This window comes from Cavia porcellus, unplaced genomic scaffold, assembly GCF_034190915.1.
Source record: "Cavia porcellus strain 051 isolate PalLab524CR breed Dunkin Hartley unplaced genomic scaffold, mCavPor4.1 scaffold_2, whole genome shotgun sequence".
NCBI classification, from domain to species: Eukaryota; Metazoa; Chordata; class Mammalia; order Rodentia; family Caviidae; genus Cavia; species Cavia porcellus.
Genome location: NW_026947485.1, coordinates 72975074 through 72997477, shown reverse-complemented (window position 1 = coordinate 72997477; position 22404 = coordinate 72975074). Strand labels below are relative to the sequence as shown.

The 22404-nt window shown below is 36.4% G+C and overlaps 1 protein-coding gene and 1 pseudogene across 6 annotated transcripts in view; one reads left to right on the top strand and one right to left on the bottom strand.

Annotated features, from left to right (window-relative positions):
- The window catches only part of Agtpbp1 (ATP/GTP binding carboxypeptidase 1), a 191103-nt gene that overhangs the window by 14136 nt on the left and 154563 nt on the right, over nt 1-22404 (top strand). For 5 of the 6 annotated variants that reach the window (XM_063243743.1, XM_063243735.1, XM_063243729.1 and 2 more), the window contains one exon: nt 1840-1904. In XM_063243743.1, coding sequence (XP_063099813.1) covers nt 1873-1904 — 32 coding nt within the window. In that variant the 5' untranslated portion in view covers nt 1840-1872. Of the gene's footprint in view, nt 1-1839; nt 1905-22404 lie in introns of those variants that run through there. The other variant, XM_063243756.1, reaches the window with a different exon arrangement.
- Nucleotides 15905-17243, bottom strand: LOC100726580 (CTD small phosphatase-like protein 2; annotated as a pseudogene).

The window sequence follows — 22404 nt, the reverse complement described above, 5'->3', positions numbered from 1 at the left end:
CCTTCCCAGCATCTGAGGTGAGTGCAGGGCTAGGACAGTGACAGAGCCTTCTGGGCTGCAGTTACAGGGTGTCTGGAATTGTATATAGTAAAAGTTCACAAGTAAATGTTTGTTCTCATACATCTAGAAAATTACTTTTGTTACTCTTTGCTTGTATTCTCAGTCTTGAGGGGGATAAGACAGGCTAGGTAAATTGAGAGCTAATCATCTTGTGGTCTCCACAGTTAACATGCCTACCTGGTGAGCTGAGTGGAGATGCCAGACTTCCACTTGCTTTTACACAGGTCTGGCCTCTAGGTTCCTATTACAAAAGATTTTTTTCTTCCTGTGGATATACAGTGTAATGATTTTTTTTTTTTTTTTTTTTTTTTGAGACGGGGTTTTGCTATGTTGTTTGGGCTGGCCTTGAACTCACTGTGTATCCCAGACTGGCCTCAAACTTGCAGTGATCCCCCTGCCTCAGTCTCCTAAGTGCTAGGATTACAGGAGTGTGCCACCATGCAATTAAATTGAAAATTAAAAAAAAGGTACTTTGATTTTGTAGTCATTTTAAAAAATAATCAAAGAATAGTTAACAGTTTAAAATTTCTCAGTGATTTAAAAAACAATTTCTGTAATTTCTGTACTTCATAAAACATGTTTCTTTTTGTTGAGTTAATGAGAAAACTGAAAGTGCTTGTGTTTTGTTGAAGTTTGTTATCAAGGAAAAACATTCAGAATACTTGTAACTTCTGAATCTATTAAGTGAAATAATTTGACAGCTGCTTTTTCACGTTTTTCTTTACACTAGTATTACTAAACATTTTATGAACACATACCTGTTATATTTTCAGTCATTTCATTTTCTAGTGTTGCTACAACATTGTGCATTATTAGTAAGCATTAGTATATATATTTAAAAGATATTCAGGTTATTTTTATGTGAATAGTTGCAAAGTAGATATGAAGTTATAAAAGTTCTGTGACTTCAGATGTAAGTTTATTTAAAGTATATAATCAGTATTATCCAAAGATGAAAATTTTTACCAAAGTTAAAATGTCAGACAGTAAGTTCACTAAGCACAGGATGCTGTGGTTGCTAGGTCTATTTTATGGAGGCATTTTCACAGGAAGGATGAACTGGCTTCTGAGAACTCTTCACACTGTGACCATGAACTATTGTTTGATTTCAGCATTTTTCTTGTTCCAGGATTAGTGTAACATTATCATAGTTGATTGTAAATGTTTTAATAGTCACATACACTGAAATGACCCAGTAGAAGTACATAGACTCATTTTGTCATTCTCATTCATAGCTCATGGTGATCCTCCTGCCTTAGCCTCCTGAGTGCTAGAATTACAGGCTTGCACCTAATACATGGCTTGCTTGCTCTCTGTCTCTCTGTCTCTCTCTACTAGTCATTTAGAGATGGAGTCTCATACGTACTGGAGGCTGTCTTTGAACTCTCTTTTTAGCCCTACGCTGGCCTTGAACTCATAGCAATCCTTTTGCCTCAGCCTCCTGAGTGCTGTGATTATAGGTATATGTCACCATGCCTGGCTTGTGTCTCTTACTGCAATAAATATTTTAAAATGTAAGCAGTTTCGGGGCTGGGGATTTAGCTCAGCGGCATAAGCGCCTGCCTTACAAGCAGGCAGTCGTGAGTTCAATCCCTGGTACCAATTTATTAAAAAAAAAAAAAAAAAAATTAAAAAAAAAATTAAAAAAAAATGTAAGCAGTTTCCCATGTTATAGTGTGTTTCCTGTAATGAAAGGTTTACTTATATGGTTTTAATAACATTAATATATAGCAAATAGAATTCTATAAGTATTTAGTATCATTAATTTTTATTTTTTAGATTATCTGCAATGGTGAAATGAAGTAACTCAAGATGAGCAAGTTAAAAGTGATACCAGAGAAAAGGTACCATATTTCTAAATATTAATTTTATAGGGAAGTAATACATGATAAAATTACTTGATATTACTTTAACAAATATTTATATTTTATTAATATTTACTGTCTTAAATTAAAGGAGTTAATAAACTAATGATGGAACATATTTGCCTTCATCTGGTTTTTGTATGGTCAATGGCCTAACAGTGATTGTTACAAAAATTGAAAATCAAAATTATAATAATATGGTGTGCAACAAAATTCAAATTTTAGCATACATAATAAAAGTTACTGGAACATAAGTGCTCATTTATTTTCATGTTGTTTGTAGTCACTTTTATGCTCCAGTTGCAAAATTGAGTAGTTGTCACATAGTGTAACCTACAATGTCTAAAACGTGGTACAGTATAATCGCAAAACAGAGTTAATGCTGCTGCTGCTGAGTGCCATCTTTAGTACTTGAGTTACAGTGTGTGGCAAGTTTCAGTTTGTTCAGTGCAGTCATTCTGTTGTGAGCTGTAGTTGAGAGAATGTGTGTTTTAAAGTTTGCCATAAATCACAAATCATGAATAGTGCATTTACATGAAATTTTGTCAGTTTCGTTAGGGTTGTCTGATTGTGGTGCAGATTTTTAATAAATATCATCATGAGAAATGAAGCTTGGGTCTGTGGCTGTGACCCTGAGACTATGGTTCAGAATTGTCAATGGGGACCACCTAGTTTTCTTTGGGCAGAAGAACGGTGTCAGTCAAGTCTTGACATCTAGGGCGAGCTGACTGTATTTTTTGACCTTGCTGGAATTGTATGAACTGAGTTTGTGTCCAGGAACGATAAACTCAGAGTATTATAAAGGCTTTTAGAGTGTTTAAAAACACAATATGCATAGAATATGGCCTGCGAAGTGAAAAGGTGGTTTCACCTTCCATCATGAGTACTGTTTCATGTTACACATTGCTTCTGATAAAGCAGTTTCAATCCAATAAAAATATTACTGTGTGTTCCCAACCACCTATTTACTGGATATGGCTCTGTAAAACTTCTTACTTTTCCCAAGTCAAAACAATCATGAAAGGTAAACATTTTGAATCAGTTCAGCACATTAAGGCAGCCAGAAGGGCACAACTAAAGACTCAAAAATGACTTTCAGAATTACTTCGGAAAATAGGAAGAACAATGGACTATGTGCTTGAAGCAAGGGGGAAGATTTTGAGAGGTAGCAATGAATCAAGTCAGTTATTGATTGTTTGAGACAGGGTCTCACTTTGCAGTTCAGGCTGGCCTTGAATTCACTGTGTAACCTAGGCTTGCCTCAAACTCATGGTAATCCTGCCTCATCCTCCTGAGTGGTGGGATTATACCTGGCAATCTGTCTGTCTGTCTATCTGTCTATCTATCATTTTGAGGTAGAGTCTCACTGTGTTGTTCAGGCCAGTTTTGAACTCATTGTGTAGCCCAGGCTGGCCTTGAACTTGTGGCAGTCCTTCTGCCCTCAGCCTCCCAAGTACTGGGATTACAGGTTTATGCCACCATGCCTAGCTTATGTCTCTTACTGCAATAAATGTTTTAAAATGTAAACATTTACTGTATATTTTGGTCACATGTTTATGTGGTATCTGGCACTTGACAGAAGTTTACCTGACCTCTTGAGTTAAACATACTACAGTGAATGTGACTGATTGATTTGCACTTTTCTTAGCTGTATAGCCTTGCCGGTTGCTAAGCTGTTATGCCTTATATTTTAATATGTAAAATTAATGATAATGATGTTACAAGGTTGCAAAGATTAAGTAGTACCTGGCTGGCTTGCTAAATAAGTGCTTATTATTATTGATGATACTCAAAAGTTTCTACTTTGTTAGCAGTGATGTATTTTAAGTTTAAGGTACACATCTGTACATTTATAGGTATCCTTTACTTAAGTCTGTTACATAATAAGTATGTATGCAGATTATTTAGATAATGTTTATTCTTTAAGTTGCTAAGTTTCCCAATTATTAACTATGTAATATACTATAAGATCTACATTGTTCACATGCTTGTGTAGTTTTAATAGGAAAAGAATTTGACATATTTTGTGTTTTAAGAAGGGACAGCAGCCTGACTTTGGTCAGGTCAAAGGCATTGCACTGTCTAGTTACTAGAGCACTACTTATAAGAATGAGACATTACTTCAGATTTTACAACCTCTGACGCCTAAGGTTGCTTGTGTATTTTCCTTCTCCAAATAGATTTCATTGAATTTTTATTGTTATTTTTGTTGTTTTAGGCCAATTGGTGTTACTGCAGCTGGTCTTCATAAAATAAATACTAATTCAGACATTTCATTTTTCAACTGAAAAATTGTTCATTGAAGTAACTTGAATATAGTAAGCCTGAGATAGATAGAAATGAGTGAAAATCTTTTTTTTTTTGTTTTACAGTAAGTCAGCCTTCTATATCCACTGGTCCACATCAGTTGATTCAACTAATTATGGATTGAAAATATTTGAAAAAAAATGGTATCTGTACTGAACATGTACAAACATTATTCCCTAAAAAAATAGTGTGACAGCTACACTGCATTTACATTGGTATCTTAAGTAATCAGGGGTCTTTTGGGAAGATATATGTCTTTCTCTGCCAATGTTGGGTTACCATGTGGAAGGAGGGAGAGGCCAGTAGGTTACGTGCAGATACTATGCCATTTTATATGAGGGACCTGAGTGTCTGTGGTGTTCTAGAATCCTGCAGCCCTTCCAGCCCACAGATGAAAGCTAAAGCCATTATTTTTCATTTCTGTCTACAAACATGCAAATAGATTGGTAGTGCTAGTAAAAGTAGAACAAAACTTGACCTTCATGTTAGGAAACTCTAGGCAAATCCTTCTGAGCTCTAGATCATATGCATGTTATTTAGGGAGAATTTTTCTAAAAGTTGCGAAAATTGGATTATTAGCCCTAAAGTTACCTACCCTACTTTTTGTGGTGTTTTAAAGTTCTTTTATCATTATATGTTTGTGATACAAAATACTTAATTTGTTTTGAGAATTTGGTAGATATCTTCCTATCTAGTCTTGATCATTTTGATCTTCTTTTCTATCCTCCTCATAGCCACATCTTCAGAAAGGATCCCTCCCTACTTCATACCATCTCTCCTTTATTCGCTCTTTAAATTACTTTTATTTTGAGTTTTTAAAACTCAAAGTAAACCATGTAGTGTTTACGTTTCTATGTCTGATTTATTTCACTTAGCATTATGGCATCATCAAATCTGTATCAGACAGATTTGAAGAAACAGAGAAGCAGATTTAATGCAAGATATAAATACACAAGAATTTATAAGTTTGGCTTACAGTGGCTCCGCATGTAGTCTGGTATGGAAGAGTACAAAAGATCTTCCTGTGTGCTGGAGATCTGAAGGATTTCACTGCAGTGTCCCATCTGAGTCCACATCAGAAGACTGGAAGCCAGAAGACGACCTCCAAGATGAAGGTGAAGACTGGAGCTCCTCTGAAGAATCAGAAGCAAGCCTTCCTTCATTATTTCCCTTTTATACCATTTGGGTGGCAAGCTCATTGATTGCTTTCAATCATTCACAGTAAATCCCAGCGTATCTTCAATAAATCCCCTCAGTCACACCCAGAACTATGCTAAACCAATTTAGTTGGGAATTTCTTACTTAAGTTGACACAGTCAGTTAACTATCTCAAAGACTCATCCATTTTCCTGAGTTACTCAAGTTTATCCTCCGTTGTGGCTTAATAGTACTGTACTCCATTGTGTATATATACTACGTCTTTATCCATTCATTGTTGATTTAGCTTTTATGAATTTCCCTGCTGTAAGCATGAGCATGCATGTATCATATAACTAAAAAATGCTGAACATTTCTTCATGTATTTATTGGTCATTAGTACTTTTAAGAAGTATCTATTCATTCAATTCCCCATGTTTTCATTGGGTCATTTATTTTTTGGGATCTAATTTTTTCAAGTTCTTTATATATTCCTGATACTAGTCTTCTATCAGAGAAGTAGCTGGCATTTTTTTTTTCCTACTCTGAAGGTTATGTCTTCTCTTTTGATTATTTCCTTTGCTGTGCAGACTGAGGGTGGGTCTTCCCTCTCCAGAATATCCATTATTCACACCCAGAAGTATGCTAAACTGGTCAGTTGACTAATGCAGTATCATACCCATAATCTAGTAACTCTGAAAAGCCCCACCTGGGAGTGAATGAGGCTTTGGAGGATGTCTAGATATAAGCCATAACAATCACTTATCTGTATGTTTTCCCATGTCCATTGACCAGGCTGCCTGACCAGGTTTTCCTCATTCCTCTCTTAGACACTGTAGTTGCCTCTTTTTTTATCCCCTTGCCTCAATTCTTGATTCCTTTTAGTCTATTAAAGACTTCACAAGAGCCAGGTGATGTATAAAAATTGTATATGTAAACTTTCATTGTGAGTATGATCCAATAATTTTATTTTGCTCTTAGAAATTGTTTTTTAAAAGCTCCTGGAGCCAGGAATATAGCTCAGCAGCACAAGTGCATGTTTGGCAAGTACAAGGCCCTGAGTTCAGTTCCCAGGACAAAACAACAACAACAACAGCAAACAAAACACCTAAGACTAGGAGAACTAAACAGCCCATGCTTTTGAAATTTGGAAAAATTAAGAAACATTATTTACAAACTCAGGGTACGAAGGTCTGCCAGACACAGCTGACATATTGGATGGAATCACTCAGAAGTGAAACTAAGTAAGTGTAGAGAGGATTCACAAGATCCAAAATAGCAGATCTTACAAAGTTGTGCCTGTACTCACTGGAGGTTTAGGGTGGTTCCTAAATTGTTTGGAATGTTTACATGGCACGCTGTGACTGGTTATACAGGGGTGGGAGCAGAAGCTTTCTTGAAACTAGTTTAGGTTGAGGAACCAGAGCAGTTGGGTAATTCAGACAGTGATAGAAGTAAACAGTATTGAATGCCCTGTATGTCTCTGACAGCAACGGAAAGCCATTGAATTGTAAGACCCAATTAGACTGGAATACTACTCTAGCCTTCCTGCAGCTCCCAAGTTTTTACAGGAATTTGTTCAAGTTACTAATAAGGGAACATTTAGTAAGTAATGAAAAGTTACTATTAGAAACAAGAAGAAAAGTGCAACATCTAACAAAGAATCTTTATTAGAAATAACATTGCTGCAAAGCACATGAAAAGTCCCAGGAAATATTCCTCTATGAGCAAAAGATAACTTGGATGCATTTCCCTATGTGAAGAAAAGATCATAGGGCAGAGATGAGCAAACTGAGAGAAGGCAGGAAGAATGAAATGTGAACCAGTAGTACCAAAAGAAAAACAATCATAGAAAGACAAGCCTGGAGCTTCACAAAGGTGGATAGATTTCATAAAGGCATAGGAAAAGGTAGAAGGTAGCTGTGGAGAAAGTAAACACAGTTTAACATCTTTCTCTAGAAAGATGTTAGACATGAGAGACTAGCAATGTTCTTGTTTTATTTTTGATACCAGGGATCGAACTCACAACTGCGCACTTGCAAGGCAGGTGCTTGTGCTGCTGAGCTAAATCACCAGCCCCAATATTCTTATAATTGCAATTTCCAGTGAAAAGCAATAGAACAGAACATCCGTTTAGAAGTTGTTTTTCGAACTGTATCGAGAATACTTTAGATGTATAGCGGGAGGGCAAAGGGGACTGATGCAGCACACAAGCCGTCTCAGGGAAGACTTTCTGGTGCAGTCAGCACCAGTTCATGGTCTAGAAAATCTTAGTACCTCACAGGTGATCTTTTGGGTGCAGAGGTAGAAAGATCAAATCCATTGTATTGGAGAAAAACAAACAGTTGAGCTCATCTGCCTTGAAATTAAAACTCTTTTGCACAACTATAGTCAAAAAGGAAATAGAATTTTAAAATTGCGGAGTATTTTGAATATTACAGGTTCACATTTTTTCCTTTCTTAATCATCTTTTGCGAAAGATAATACCGCTTTCAGAGGAATAAGGCAGATCACTTTCTTTCCTGGTTTGGTGTGTTTAGTTGTGTCAAAATGGAGAATGGATTATTTTCCATTTGTAAAGTAATATATCTGAATCTGAATTTTGTGCCCTTTTACAGAGTTTTTTGCACTGTTTCTTGTTGAGGATAATGTTAGCTTAATGTATATGATTTGATTGTTTTCACAGTATAATTGATTTAACACATTCCTGCTGGCTTGAACCACTAGTAGTACATATGCCATTGTCCCAATGGGCAAATTTACCACTGTTGGATCTGTATCAGTCAGTGTTTACTAGACAAAAAGATTTAACACAAGATAAAAATACACAAGAATTTACAAGGATGGCTTTACAGTGCCTGCCCACAGAATCAGATGTGGAAAGTGCGAGGGTCTGTCTGCATGCTAGAAACCAAAGGATCTAGTGTAAAGTCTGGAGCTCACTGCAGTGTCCAGTATGAGTTTGCATCAGGAGGCTGATGGGTCTGTACTGGAAGCCAGGAGATGACATCCAAGGTGAAGGTGAAGACTAGGTGAAGATTCAGAAGAAGCAAGCAGATCCAGCTTTTGTCATTTCCCCTTTATACCATCCAGGGAACAAGCTGCCATAGGATATGGAATTGCTAAACTGATTTAGTTGAGTTTCTCTCACTCAGGTTGACACAATGAGTCAACCATCACAGGATCTAATCACTTTTATTGGTCTGATAGAATTAATGAAAAGCCAGCTGATGGAGCAGTCATGCATGTACAGTACAGGTGGTACAAGCCACCCAGCTGTGAGATATAAGAATTTTGTAAATTATACATTAAGCATTCACTTTGATTAAAAAATGTACACTGTACTTTGGCCTTGAGAAGTTGTGACTGTTCTGAGAGTTAGAAAGCAAATTGCTTTTGAAAATACTGTTGCATAGGTTCTATGTCATGAGTAGCCAAGTGTTTATGCATGACTAATGTTAAGTCATAATGTTTAAGGCATTAATATGGTTAAAACATGTTTTGTAGGGGTATGTAATATTCAGTAGTGTACAGGAGGTGATCTGAAAATATGTTGAATATTAACATATTTCAGTCAGTGATACATTGCCATTCATCTCTCTCAAAATGCCCCCACTTCAGACATACTTATCACATTGTTCTTGCCAATTTCTGTAGTAGTTTCTGAAGTTTTCTTAGACATATCTTTACCAGGTATGATTAGAAGTACAAGGAAAGATGGTGCCAGCTACCATCAACAGAAGGTAGGCTTTCTTGATTCATCTTACTCACTGGATCTGACATCATATAACTTCTGATTCTTCCAAAGACTCCAAAATACAGTAGCTAAGTATATTCAAATTTGTTTGTCTTATTTAACATAGATGTGATTGTTCCAGGGTGAGAGAGGGCTTGGTTTTCCTCACTGTATGGCTTCTGTCTCTAGGTCCAAGGCATTTTTACTGTCTCAACCAAGGGGAACGAGAAGAGGGTGCATATCATATTCCAAAGGGCAAGACCTGCAAAGTGATCTGTCTCATGTCTGCTTACGCCTTACTAACAGGGACTTCAATACATGGTCATACAGGCTGATAACAGATTTTCTCATGCTCTTCTTTTGGACATGTTCAAAAGTACAATATTTTCTTCAAGGTTCATTTGTGACTAGTGCCTTGCTTTACTTGTTGCTTTACATGTTGCAACAAGTGAAACATGAACTAAATTGATATTTTGTCATTTCACATGAGGGCTTTAAGTGCCATGTTCTGCTGCCCTGTCTTTTTTTTGGGCTTCCGCTCTCTGCACTGAATGCGTACAACAAGAATTACTTTCGGGCTGAGGATTCGGCTCAGCAGTATAAGTGCCTGCCTGACAAGCATGTGGTCGTGAGTTTGTTGATCCTTGGTACCACAAAAAAAAAAAAAAATTTACTTTTGTTGTGTTACATAAATCGAGGGCTTGTGGAGTTTGGGGCAGTGTAACCTGGCCCAGAAGTTCTCTAGTGGATCTTGGGGTGTGGAGGCAGAACACTGTCCATTCAAATACTGACATTTGACTTTTTCTCGCCCTTCTCTTATGTGCACAGAGTGACAGAGCCTGCTGGTGTATTGTGTTGGGACAGCTCTGGTACAGGGTCCCTTGGAGGGCACAGGCTGTTTTTTGCTGAGCCATAAACTGAGGAGAGAGTTTAATGATGTACAGCAGAGCCTTTTTTTGTTCTGTTTCAGAATTCAGATCCCGTATATGAAAATGTGTTAGACATGTTGTAAATTTTAACTGAGTTAATGTGATATTTTAAGATTTTCTCAGTTAATTGGCAATATGAGATTGATAAATATATAACTCACAAGGTGGAGGAAAATAGCTTTGTGCTTAGTATCTGGGGACAAACAGTAAAACTTCTGATTTAAATAAGATATAGTTTGGAACAAGGAGCAGACATTTCTAAAAGGTTATTTTGAAAATAAACCTATTTGAAATTAAATCTTAACTTCTATGAGCCCCGTTTGTCTAAAATTTTAGTTTTTTTTTTTTTTTTTACTGTTAGATGTTTTTACCTTATTTATGAGAAAATGCAGCATGTGTTTACTTATGTTCATTTTACATTTTAAGGTGAAATGGGAAATACAATTTATAATGTGAAGATGGATTTAAAACCTCATACAGTTACTTGGGGAGTTGTTATTATGAAGATATATGTTTACATTGGGGATTTTATTTCTCAGTTTTTAAAAAATCAATTATATCGGTATACTTTTGATACACATAATCATATTCATCATAGGAAATTTATATCTGTACATGGTATATATCTGTTGTTCTCCCTTCTGCCTTTAACTGTTCTTCCCCTCTTTATTTACAAAGCTTTTAAAAATTTTTTTTCCTTCTATTCTCTCTGTTTGCCTTTCTCCCTTACTCTGTTTTGTTCACCTCCCCATTTGAATAATTTTTTCCTACTTCACAATAGTTATAATTTTATCCTTATTTGTTTTTTTCACACAAGAGAAACATGTCTGATTTACTTCACTTAAAAGTATGGTCCAAGGTGCATCACTTACCTAAATATGTCTCATTTATCCTTCTTTATGGTAGAGTGGTACTCCATTATATATAAACCATATTTTCTTTATCCATTGTTTCCAAGTGCTGTTTCTAAGATAGCTATTATAAACTGTACCACTATAAAATGAGCGTGCATATATTGCTACTGTATAATGCTTTTAACTCTTTTGGGCAAATACCAAGAAGGGGAATAGGGAGCTAAAATGGAACCTCATTTTAGTTTTTTGAGGCCTTTCCATACTGATTTTCATGTTGGTTGTACCAATTTACACTCCCACCAATAGTGGAGAAGTATTCCTTTTCTCCCACAGCCTCATCAGCATTAGTTACTGATTTCTTGATGATAACTATTTTTTCTGGAGTGAGATAGTATCTCAGTGTTGTGTTTTGACAGTTGTATTTCATGGGTGATAAGTGATGTTGAACTTCTTTTCATATGTTTATTTGCTGTTTGTACTTTTTATCTGAGAAGTGTTTATTTCAGGTGCCTGTATTTGGATTGAGTCTTTAAATTTGAGGAGAGATTTGACTTTCTTTTTTGAGTTCTTTGTGTATCCTAGCCATCAGTCCTTTGAGGAATAACTTAAAAAAAATTTTTTTCCCATTCTGTGGGTTGTCTCTTCTTGTTGTTAGTGGTTTCTTTTGCTATGTAAAAGCTTTTTATATGATGTGACCCAGAGATCCTTGCCATGCTAGAACTTTGGGTGCTGGGCAACAAAGGAACCTGCTCGCCTCCCTGGTAAGCAGCCATGAGCCTACTAGCATGTGGGCTGAGAATCTAACATCCCATCCTCCCCTGTCTTTAGCAAATGGAAGCTAGAGCTCTGAGCATCTCTTGGGAGGATGACCATATGCAACATAGCAAAAAGGGGGGATTTCCTTCTACCATCTCTTAGAAGGCAAATATTGTTATCACTGTTTTGCTTTGTTGTGATTAATTGTATTGCTCTATTTAATACTCTGTTTTGATAGGTTTTATGATGCTCTGTATTTTGATTGATTTTGGTATACCTGATTGAAAGGACAACTATTGTGAAGATAACAAGGTATACTATGGTACCGATTACTGTTATCCTAGTAACCTGCTGTGAAGTTTTGTAGCAATTTCACTGCATTGTCCTGATTGGCTTTGTTCTGCTGTATTTTATTACCTTCAAAATAATATATGTTGTGACCCCTGTTATTAATTGTTTGTAATATTTTTAGTGTGATTGGAGTTTTGCTTATGAAGTCTTTGCCTACATCTTTGTCTTTGTCTTCTGTTTTATCTTCCAGTAGATTTAGTGTTTCTGTTTTAATACTTAGCTCTTTGATCCATTTAGATATTACGTTAGTGCTGCTGAAAGATAGGGGACTAAGGGGAAAGCCAGTTTTCCCAGCACCATTTATTAAAGAGGCTTTCTTCCAGTGAGATGTTTAGTGCCTTTGTCAAACATAAGGTGGATGAGCACATTTGCAGGTGTTTTTGCATCTTGTGTTTTGTTCCATTGATCCTGAGGTCTGGTGGTTTTTTTTTTTTTTTTTTTTTTTTTTTTGCCAGGAAGCACAATGTTTTTATTGTGCTGTATAATTTAAGACTGGGAATTATGGGCCAGGGATTTAGCTCAGTAGCTCAAGTGCTTGCCTGGTAAAGCATAACGTCCTGAGTTTGATCCTTGGTGCAAAAAAAAAAAAATTGAGAATTATGATGCTGCCTGCCTTACGTTTGTTGCCCAGAATTGCTCTTATCAGACTAGGTGTCTCGTAGTTCCAAATGAATTTTAGGATTGTTTTTTCTAGTTCTGTGAGGTATGCTGTTGATACTTAGATTGGGATTGCTCTAAGTTGTTTTAACCGTTTTGGAAGTATGCATCCATGTACCTATAAAAGTCTTCAGTTTATCCTTCCTTATGGTTGAGTTGAGTCCATTATAGAAAAAGATCTTTTTATCTATTCTTCAGTTGATGGGAATTTGGGTTGTGTCCAAGATCTAGCTATTACAAATTTTGCTGAAGGACCCAACTAAGAAAGAAAATTACAGGCCAATCTCCATAATGAACATAGATGCAAAAATCCTCAATAAGATACTGGCAAGCAGAATGCAGCAAATCATCTAGAAGATTATGTACCATGACCAGGTAGGATTCATCCAGGGATACAGAAATGGTTGAATATATATAAATTAAATGTAATACACTATATTAATAGAACTAAGGACAAAAAACAATCTGATATCTCAAGAGATGCAGAAAAAGCTATTGACAAAGTCTAGCACCTATTCAGGATAAAAATCCTACAGAAAATAGGAATAGAGGTTTTTATCTCAATCTGATAAAAGCCATCTATGACAAACCAACGGCCAACATCATACTAAACAAGCTTTCAATCTAAAATCAAGAACAAGACAAGGATGTCCACTGTGTCCACTCTCATTCAACATAGTCCTAGAAACTAACCATACAAAAGAGAAAGGAATAAGATAAATTATCATTGTTTGCAGATGACATGATACTCTACATAGAAGACTCAAAAAACTGCTAGATTTAATAAGCAAATTCAGTAACATAATTGGATACAAATTTAACACTCAAAAATCAATAGCCTTCCTGTATACAAATAACAAACTCACTGAGAAATAAGGGAAACAATACCTTTTACACTTCAAGAAAAATGAAATACCTAGGAATCAATCTAATGAAGGATGTAAAAGACCTTTGCATTGAAAACTACAGTATTCTGAAAAAGGAAATTGAAGAGGATATCAGAAAAAATGAAAAGATATTCCTTGCTTTGGGGTAGGAAGAACCAATATAGTGAATATGGCCATACTTCCAAAATTGTGACACAAATTTAATGCATTTCTTATGAAAATGCCAATAGCATATATCACAGAATTAGAGAAAACAATCCTAAAATTTACTTGGAACCAGAAGAGAACTAGAATAGCAAAGGCAATCCTGAGCACAAAGGCAAGACAGGGAGCATCACAATCCTGGACCTGAAAGTATACTATAAAGCTACTGTGATAAAAACAGCATGGTACTGGCAAAAATTAAAAATAGAAAAAGACCCAAAGATCAATGGAACAGTTTAGAAGATGCAGAAATGACTCCAGACATAATCACTTTACTTTTGACAAAAGTACCAACCACATTTGTTGGGAGATAGCCTCTTTAATAAATGGTGCTGAAGAAACTGTCTCTACACATGCCAAAGATTAAAATTGGAATCATATCTTTCACCATGCACCCTCCCTTTGACAAGGAACAGAGATCTAAATACTTAAACAGAAACATTAAATCTGCTGGAATATAAAATAGATAAAAAATTTTAGGACATTGGTATGGACAAAGACTCTTCATAAAACCCCATGTAGGAGCTATCACAAAGAAGCAATAATTAAGCCCTCACCTTGTTTAAATGTTTTTGCACAGCAAGGGAAACCACCAACAGAATGAAGAGACAACTCACAATGTGGGGAAAAAATGTTTGCCAGCTGTTCCTATTAAGAACATAAAGAACTAAAAAAAAGTTAGACCTCCCAGATTTAAAAACTCATCCAAAAATGAGCATCTGAGATGAATACACTTCTTAGATGAAGAAATACAAACAGCAAATAAATATATATTAAAAAATGTTCACCGTCACTGGTTATTCAAGAGATGCAAATTAAAACAACACTGAGATTTTATCTCTCCCCAGAAAGAATGCCTGATATCAAGAAATCAACCAATAACAAATTTTTGGAAGGAAGAGACTGAAAATGGGGAAAATGGAGCTCCTCTCCACTTTTAGTGGGAGTGCAGACTGATGCACCCACAGTGGAAATCGTGTGAAGATTCCTCAAAAAACTAGGTTTGGAGGTCCTATTTGACCCAGCTATTCCCCTTCTGGTTATCTTCCTAGAAGAATTAAAAACATCATATAACAACATGAATGGGTGCTGGACATTGTCAAAAGCCTTTTCTGCATCTCTTGAGATGATCTTTTTTTTGTCCTTAGTTCTGTTAATAAGGTGTATTACATTTGTTGATTTATATATATTCAACCATTTGTGCATCCCTGGGTTGGATCCCACTTGGTTATGGTGTGTAATCTTCTAGATGATTTGCTGCATTCTGTTTGCCAGTATCTTATTGAAGATTTTTGTGTCTGTGTTCATTATGGAGATTGGCCTGTAATTCTCTTTCTTAGTTGGGTCTTTCTCTGGTTTTGGTATCAAAACATTTGGTAATGTTTGCTTCCAGGAATGAATTTGGAAGTATTGCTTCTCTTTCAATATTGCTAAAGAGTTTGAGAAGTAGTAGTGTTAAGTTTTCTCTACATTTCTTGCAGAATTTCTCTACATTTCTTGAATCTGTCAGGGCTTTGGCTCTTCTTTGTTGGTAGGTTTTTAATTACATTTCTTGATTTTTGAAAAGATTTTACCTACAGTAGAATATTACGGAAACAAAATATAAATGCTTGTCTTTCAGACTGAAACTTACATGGACTAACAGTAAAGCATATTTTTAAACAAATATGCAATATGCAGGCAGACAAAGCAGGAAAATGGCCATTCAAATATAATAAAAAACTAAAAATTGACTATTTCCAGAAAACGATGAAGTGCCTCAACTAAAAGGAATGCATAATAAAATTCTTATCTGATACAGGTCAAACATGTAAAAAGGTTATAAACCTTACCAAGAAAAATAAACCAACTTTTACTGCCCATTCCTGTTGAAATGAGAATTATAAAGTAACAGAAAAGTGGGTACAAACCCACTTTGCACAATAAACAGAGGGAAAATAAAAGTCCATTTTCATCTGTTATTATTATAAAATCCTGTGTAGCTACAGGTCAAACTGCTGGTGGCAGAAACAGAATTCTTTATAAACTGCACATGACCTGTACATAAACAAATTTCACTGGAGTTGCACTAGTTCTAAAGATTCTTCTGTTTTAGCCTACCTACATTATGTATGCTATGTGAGATAAAGTCTCTTTCTGTACGTTTGATTATAATTGGGCACTAAAGACAAGAAAAGCAAGACGGTACAAAAATGCAAAATTTTAACAGTAATGGCAATGTTTTTGTCATAGTCCATAAGGGTCCTGCATTCTCTCTTCCTTCAGCATTTTGATGTCTTTTAATGTGGGGCAGCAAAGCATGCAAGCGAAATCTGTCTCTGATAAGAGATTGGACATCTTCATTCAGTTTTGCAAGCTTCTCCAGAAATGGCATCAATTTTAGAAGTTCATTGTCATTTTTATCTATCAACCAGCTTTCTGTAGGGATTCCATTAGAAAGCTGATCAGTTGCTTTTTAGGGTCTTGTATGTTCAGTAACTTGTTTGCATACATCTTAGGAGCAGTAAGAAGAATGATCTCATACATCTGAGACATACGCTTCAGGAATTTCCTTTAAGAATGGTCTTAATCTCACATAAACCTGATATATGATGTCTTGGAAGAGGACTGGAAAAGTAAGTGCTGCATCTTCTAGTTCTTTTAGACTACAGTGCAGTAGTGTTTTATCCAGGTCTAAAACTAGGGAGAATTCTGGTGTGCTTCTTGTTTTCGGTGGAAGAGCGGGTTTCCTATTTAGTTCTTGGGACGGATATTTCCCAGTCTTCTTCGTAGGTGGCTTCTGCATAGGCTGATGAATAACTACTCTCTGGATTTACTGGTGCAGTAAGGAGTGGGATATCATGATTAACTGTTTCGTCTGCCCCTTCTAAGCCATTATTTATTGATGGCCTCACTTGAACTGCTTGATCTGAGTAAGCTGCTCCATTAGTTGATGCAGTAGTACTGGCAGTGTTCTCATCCACCTGTTCTATATCAAGTTATTTCACTATCTCTTCAGTTTCCACAGTCTATCCTGGGGAATCTGATCCTGATGTGCCATTTTTATTTGCTGGTGAAAAAACATTGAAGACTGGAGAAAATATGGTCCCCAACAACGTTGTCCTTGAAGGACTGCCAGTGGAAGGATTATCTTCTAATTTCTCATTTTGTTTTACATGTTGATTTGTCATTTTGTAACTACCAGTTTCTCCATTTACTTAACTTTTCTGACTTACTCGAGATATCTGTTTGTTAGGCTTTTTTCCTGCTCTTGGTGTTGATATGATCAAATTATTATCTGTGTCATGTTCAATTCTACTTCATTTTGAACGATTTTCTCTCTTCCTTGGGTGTGCTTCCTTTAACGAATTTTTTAATTGAAGACAGTAAGCTGGTCTTTCTTTGGTGGTTTTTCTCCCCATTTAGGCAGGCAATCATGAACCTCTGAATGTTTCCTCTTTGCTTTGGCAGTATGTTGTATTTGGATTGGATTTGGTTGCTTTTTGCGTTCTTAGCCTCATCTTTTATGAATGACACATGTAAAACTCACTCTGACGACAGAGCAGTGTCCTCAGGCTCTGGTGATGGTCCCGACTGTGCCTTGTGGGCTGTTCTTCCCGCTTAGCTGGCAGCAGCAAAACAACCAGCTCCTTCAGCCAGTCACCATTTCCCACCTACTAACCTGCTGCACTGCACAGAGGGACTCAGATCGCTCTTGCTTTTTTAAAGAAGTATTTCATTAATGATCCCTTAGAACAAAGTGGTGCTGTAGGCTTGTTCTAAATCCTCCTCTTACATTTGTTGATGCTGCTGTGTATACTTCAATTGAGTTTTTAATATCCTGGATATCTTTTTGAATCCATTTCATGCAGTCCATTTCTTTCTTATGTTGGGCATTCATTGTTTCCATCACTTTCTTAAGGTCCTCTATTTTCTTTATCTGAATCAACTCTAGATTCAGGTCATGTCCTTCTTGATAGTCGTCATCTCTTTAGTTATCTGTGAAACTTTTTTTTTGATATTTTTCTGGAATCCTCATTGATTTGCTTTGTTACTTCTGCTCCTGTCATTTGACGAATTTTATATGGGTGGCTTCTGATTTCTTTTACATCAATGCTTCCTGGATTTGCTGTGGTCGAGTTCAAGGTCAAACATGGCATTGTGTTTCAGCATCTTCTCAGTTTGCATTTTTTTAAAAAAATTTATTTTCTGCATTCATGCTTATAAATTCTTAAGGTAGGTAGCTTTATCTTTAATATGGAGACCTCTGTGGGGAATGATTACTTTCTAGAGATGTTTTTGTCGTGTAGCTGTCTTTTGGCTCTTGAGTCTCTCCTGAGACCCACCTCTAATTTAGTGGGGATGGGAAGGTGCTGGCCTAGCACCCAGTTCTTGGTACTGAACTCTGGTATTATTAGTGATCCCCAGGTAGTCTCAGTTTTTGCATACAAGAAAGAACAACTGATCACAGTAACTACATTATGGTGGCTAACATAGTATAATCAGGAATAACAGTAGTATCAAGAAATCTAGAAAATGACCAACTGTGGTAACTTAATTTACTACCTTTAGCCATGGATTTATAGTTATATTATCAAATCTAAAATCTGAAAATTATGTACCATACATATCCACTGAATATTGTGGTTTTACCCTTGAGAACAAATTTAAAGGGTAAAAAAAGAAAATAGAAATAAAAGAGAGAGGCCGGGGATTTAGCTCAGTGGCTTAAGTGCCTGCATGGCAAGCATGAGGTTATGTGTTCAATTCCCGGTACAAAAGGAAAAGAAAAGAAAAGAAATAAAAGAGAGACAGATTAGAAGCGTGGCTGAAGATTAGAGAAGGATTTCCCAAGGTTTGGGAAGCAAGTGAAGAAGACGGAAAAGAAGGCAAGAATTTACAAAAACAAGAACAAAAGAAAAAGAAATACAGTTTTCACATTCACAAAACAAAGTTATAAAAAAAAAAACAAAACTTTCTTTGTTATTTCTGGGGTCTGTATTCTGTCACCAATTCAGATCATGTCTCCCCTTGCCACTGATAGGCAAAGGAGGCAGAACCCGTCCATACTGGATGAGCTCAGCAACCCTGTGGTAGGAATAGAACTGGGTGCTGGTTCTGGTGCTTTGAGTTCCATAGAAGTTCAGGCAAGTCTTGGCCTCTAGTTGTCGGGTTGGGGCCTGAGATGTTCAGCCTACAACTCTCTAGGTGTCTGGCCAACCCAACCTCAGCAGCCTGACACTGGATGTCTCCTGTGATTGTGTCTCACCCAGTCCCTGGGAGCCTGGAGAGGAAGCCAACCCACAGCTGCTCCAGGTCGCAGGTTCAGTTGGCCTCTCCCTAAATGGTCTGGCCAAGCACACTCTCCAGGGGATGCTTGGACTGGCCTCCCTTACCAGCTGTTGCATGCACTGCATCCACTGCTCCCTTCCCCTGGTGCATTTCTTTATGGAGGTGTCTGAAGTCATCCACTTTAACTGTGTCTCTGTAGACTGTAGCCTCCTTACTCACACCGAGAGCCAAGAGTGGGGAAGAAAATGTAGCCTGCCACTTCCTTTTTCTGTGTTGAGGTCTGTTTCCTTGTTTTCCCTGTGGGCTCTGATTCTCCTTTCAGATATCTTCCTGGGTCCCCGGATCCACCTCCTTCCTTCTTTTCATTTCCAAGTTGTTATGTTCGAGTGAGTGTCTGGATTCCCAGGAGGGTAATTTGCTGTGATTGACTGCTCTGCCATCTTCCTGGAAGTTTCCCTATTGGGACTTTCTCAATATCCAAGAAAATTTCTGTTTCTAGGAAAATAGCTCTGAGATTGAATGTAAATTCAATTGAATGTAGCTCCAGATGACTACAATGAAAGAAATATTTGATATACTGACAGTTTTATAAAGAGAACTTCCTAACATTGCTATGAGCCTCATTTCACTCACCTACAAACAAGGTAAAGCAGGGAAGATACACTTTATTTCTATTTAAAATGTGTCTTTTGCAGTGCAGCATCGCAGATCACTGCTTTTCCCTTCCACATCAGCCCCAGTGACTCAGTGGCTCCTCTGTCGAAAGCCAGTGCTGCCCTCTGGTGTTCACCCTGTGACTCAGCATTTGTGACAACAGTGAAATGTTTGAGTTGTGGGATGTGGTTTAGAATATAATTTCATACAGTTTTCATTGGGTAGATGAGCAAAATATAAATAGAGAAATTGACTTAATAATATTGTTTCCATTGTTTTACTTTCTTTAAAAAATGCAGCAGTTTTTCTTTCTAGCTATCAATTGGGAGAGTTTGACTATCAAACTGGAGTTACTTCAGTGCAAGTTTTATTTATTTATTTTTTGGTAGTGGTGTAATTAATTTTAACTTTTTGGTGCAACTTATAAAGTAGGTTCTTAATTTTCAGCGAAACAGGTTTTGTGTTTATTTATTATGTTTTGTGCTTTTTTTTTTTTGGTACCAGGATACTCATGATCTCATGCTTGCCAGGGCAGGCCGCTAAGCTAAACCCCTGGCCCTGTTTTGTACATTTTAAAATAATTTTATGTTGAATTTAGTTGTTTTTAGCTTGAAAACTAATGGCTTTTTCAGATAAATTGAGATGCGCTGTTACTAAATTTCAGAATTCCCATGATTGCAAATTTTTGTCAAATCCGGATTAATAGAAATTTGTGAAAAATATATTTGTTCCATAATACACACAAACTGGTATCCTACATATAATTTCTCATAAAAAAAAACAAGAAAAAAAAGTCCAGGGCTTTTTGGAGAAAGGGTAGGTTCCAGATCAGGAGCATAATGGAGAGCCTAGAATAGTAGTTCTCTTTGGGTTCACAGTCCCTTTAACTAATGATGACTCTAAAAATATTTGTGTAGTTATTGTGCTTATTGAAACTATGTAATACAATTAAATCCAGGAAGTTAAAGTGTTTGTTGATTCATTTAAGAAACTATGATAAATCTGTTGTATAATACACACTGTTTATATTAAAATAACTTTATAGAAACAAAGAATAGTAAGAAGGGTACTATTTTGTTACAGTTTTACAGAGTTTGATGTCTGGCTTAATGTAAATAAGCTAAATTATCTGCCTCTGATACAGATAAATTATATACATACACACATGTATATGTCTAGATGTATATATTGGTCAGTGGTATTCTTATTAAAGCATGTAAAGAAAAAGTCAAATGTGTAATTATTAAAGGGAGTAATGCTTTAATACCCTTTTCAGATTATTGTTCTTTAATTTAGAGGAAAATAAAATTGTACTTCAGTATTTATTAAACATGGGTTAACATGTTTCCACCAGCTTGAACTGCCAGTGAAACGTGTTACTGTCCCATTGGGCTGCTGGGGGGTAACATGCATAACTGTCCCATCAGATGGCTGGTACCAGTGATGTAGTCATACACGTACCACAAGTGGTTCAAGCTGCCTAAAAGTCAGACATAGGTATTAGGGCTGGTTGTGAATGTGCTAAAGCAAGAATAGTAGCTGTAAATGAGGAACAAATAATTTGAATGTAATATAGCTTGGAACTAAAACCATACTGATTGAAACTCAAATTTAAATGTGATAGAATTATTTCCAAAAGATGAGAAGTATAAAACAAAAGAGGCCTTTATTCTGAGAACACGGAGAGAGATAACTGGCACCCCCCCCCCCCCCCCCGACCGCTGGAGTCCAGCGATCTCTCTGGCGGACATATGGCGTCGGGGGGGTATGTAAGTAGCCTCAGTTTGGGGTGAAACCTAAAGGGGCATCAGGGATGCAAGGGTAGCCCATTGGTCCTAGGTTTGGCGCCATAGGTAAGTTCCCAGGGGCGGGGAAGATGATGTCACAGGTAAATTCCTAGGGGTGGGGGAAATAGGAGCTTCCTGGTTCCTGTTGAGGCTTTCCTGGCTACAGAGTCCTGTTTGGACCAAAACCCTTTCAAAATGTAATATTCTGTGATATTCAATTTCAATGTAGAAACTGAAACTGTAATTGTGAACTTTTTATATACTCTGTTATATTAAAATCTGGTGTGAAAAATGTATCTTGAATATTGAATGGTTCTTTTATGCATGTTTGAATTGTAACATCATGGATTGGTCATTTGGAAAATACTGATTGAGTTACGCAGCCTTGTAAATGTTATACATTTTAAATTAATAAAATAACTACCATAAATAAAATTAATAAAATAACTACCATAAATAAAATAACTACCATAAATTAATAAAATAACTACCATTGATTACTTGGGATATGAGTGTGTGTGTGTTGGGCTAGAACCCAGGCATTTGTGCTTGCTAGGGAAGCTATATACCACTGATCAAAATCTCTAACCCTGAAAATTCTTTGAATATTGGGAAGCCATTGAGGTCATGATGGTAGATTGGTGTTTTTCACAGTTATAATTTTTGCTCAAAAGCCCAAATTTTACCATTGGAAACGTGTCATTTTCTTGTTATGATGAGCTCATTTTGATTATTTTCATAAAAATGTCTGCCAGAGTACCTGAGTAATCAATTTATCCTTTTGCTTTTTTGAATAATGATGTTCTGTGAAAAATGTGACTAGTTCACTTGCACAAATGTGTCCTAAGCTGTTATTTTTTATTGCTGTCCAGAAGTGTTTTATGCACACAAACACAGTTAAGAGAAGATATTAGTAAGATAAAAAACAAGTGTGTAGGACTGATAACTG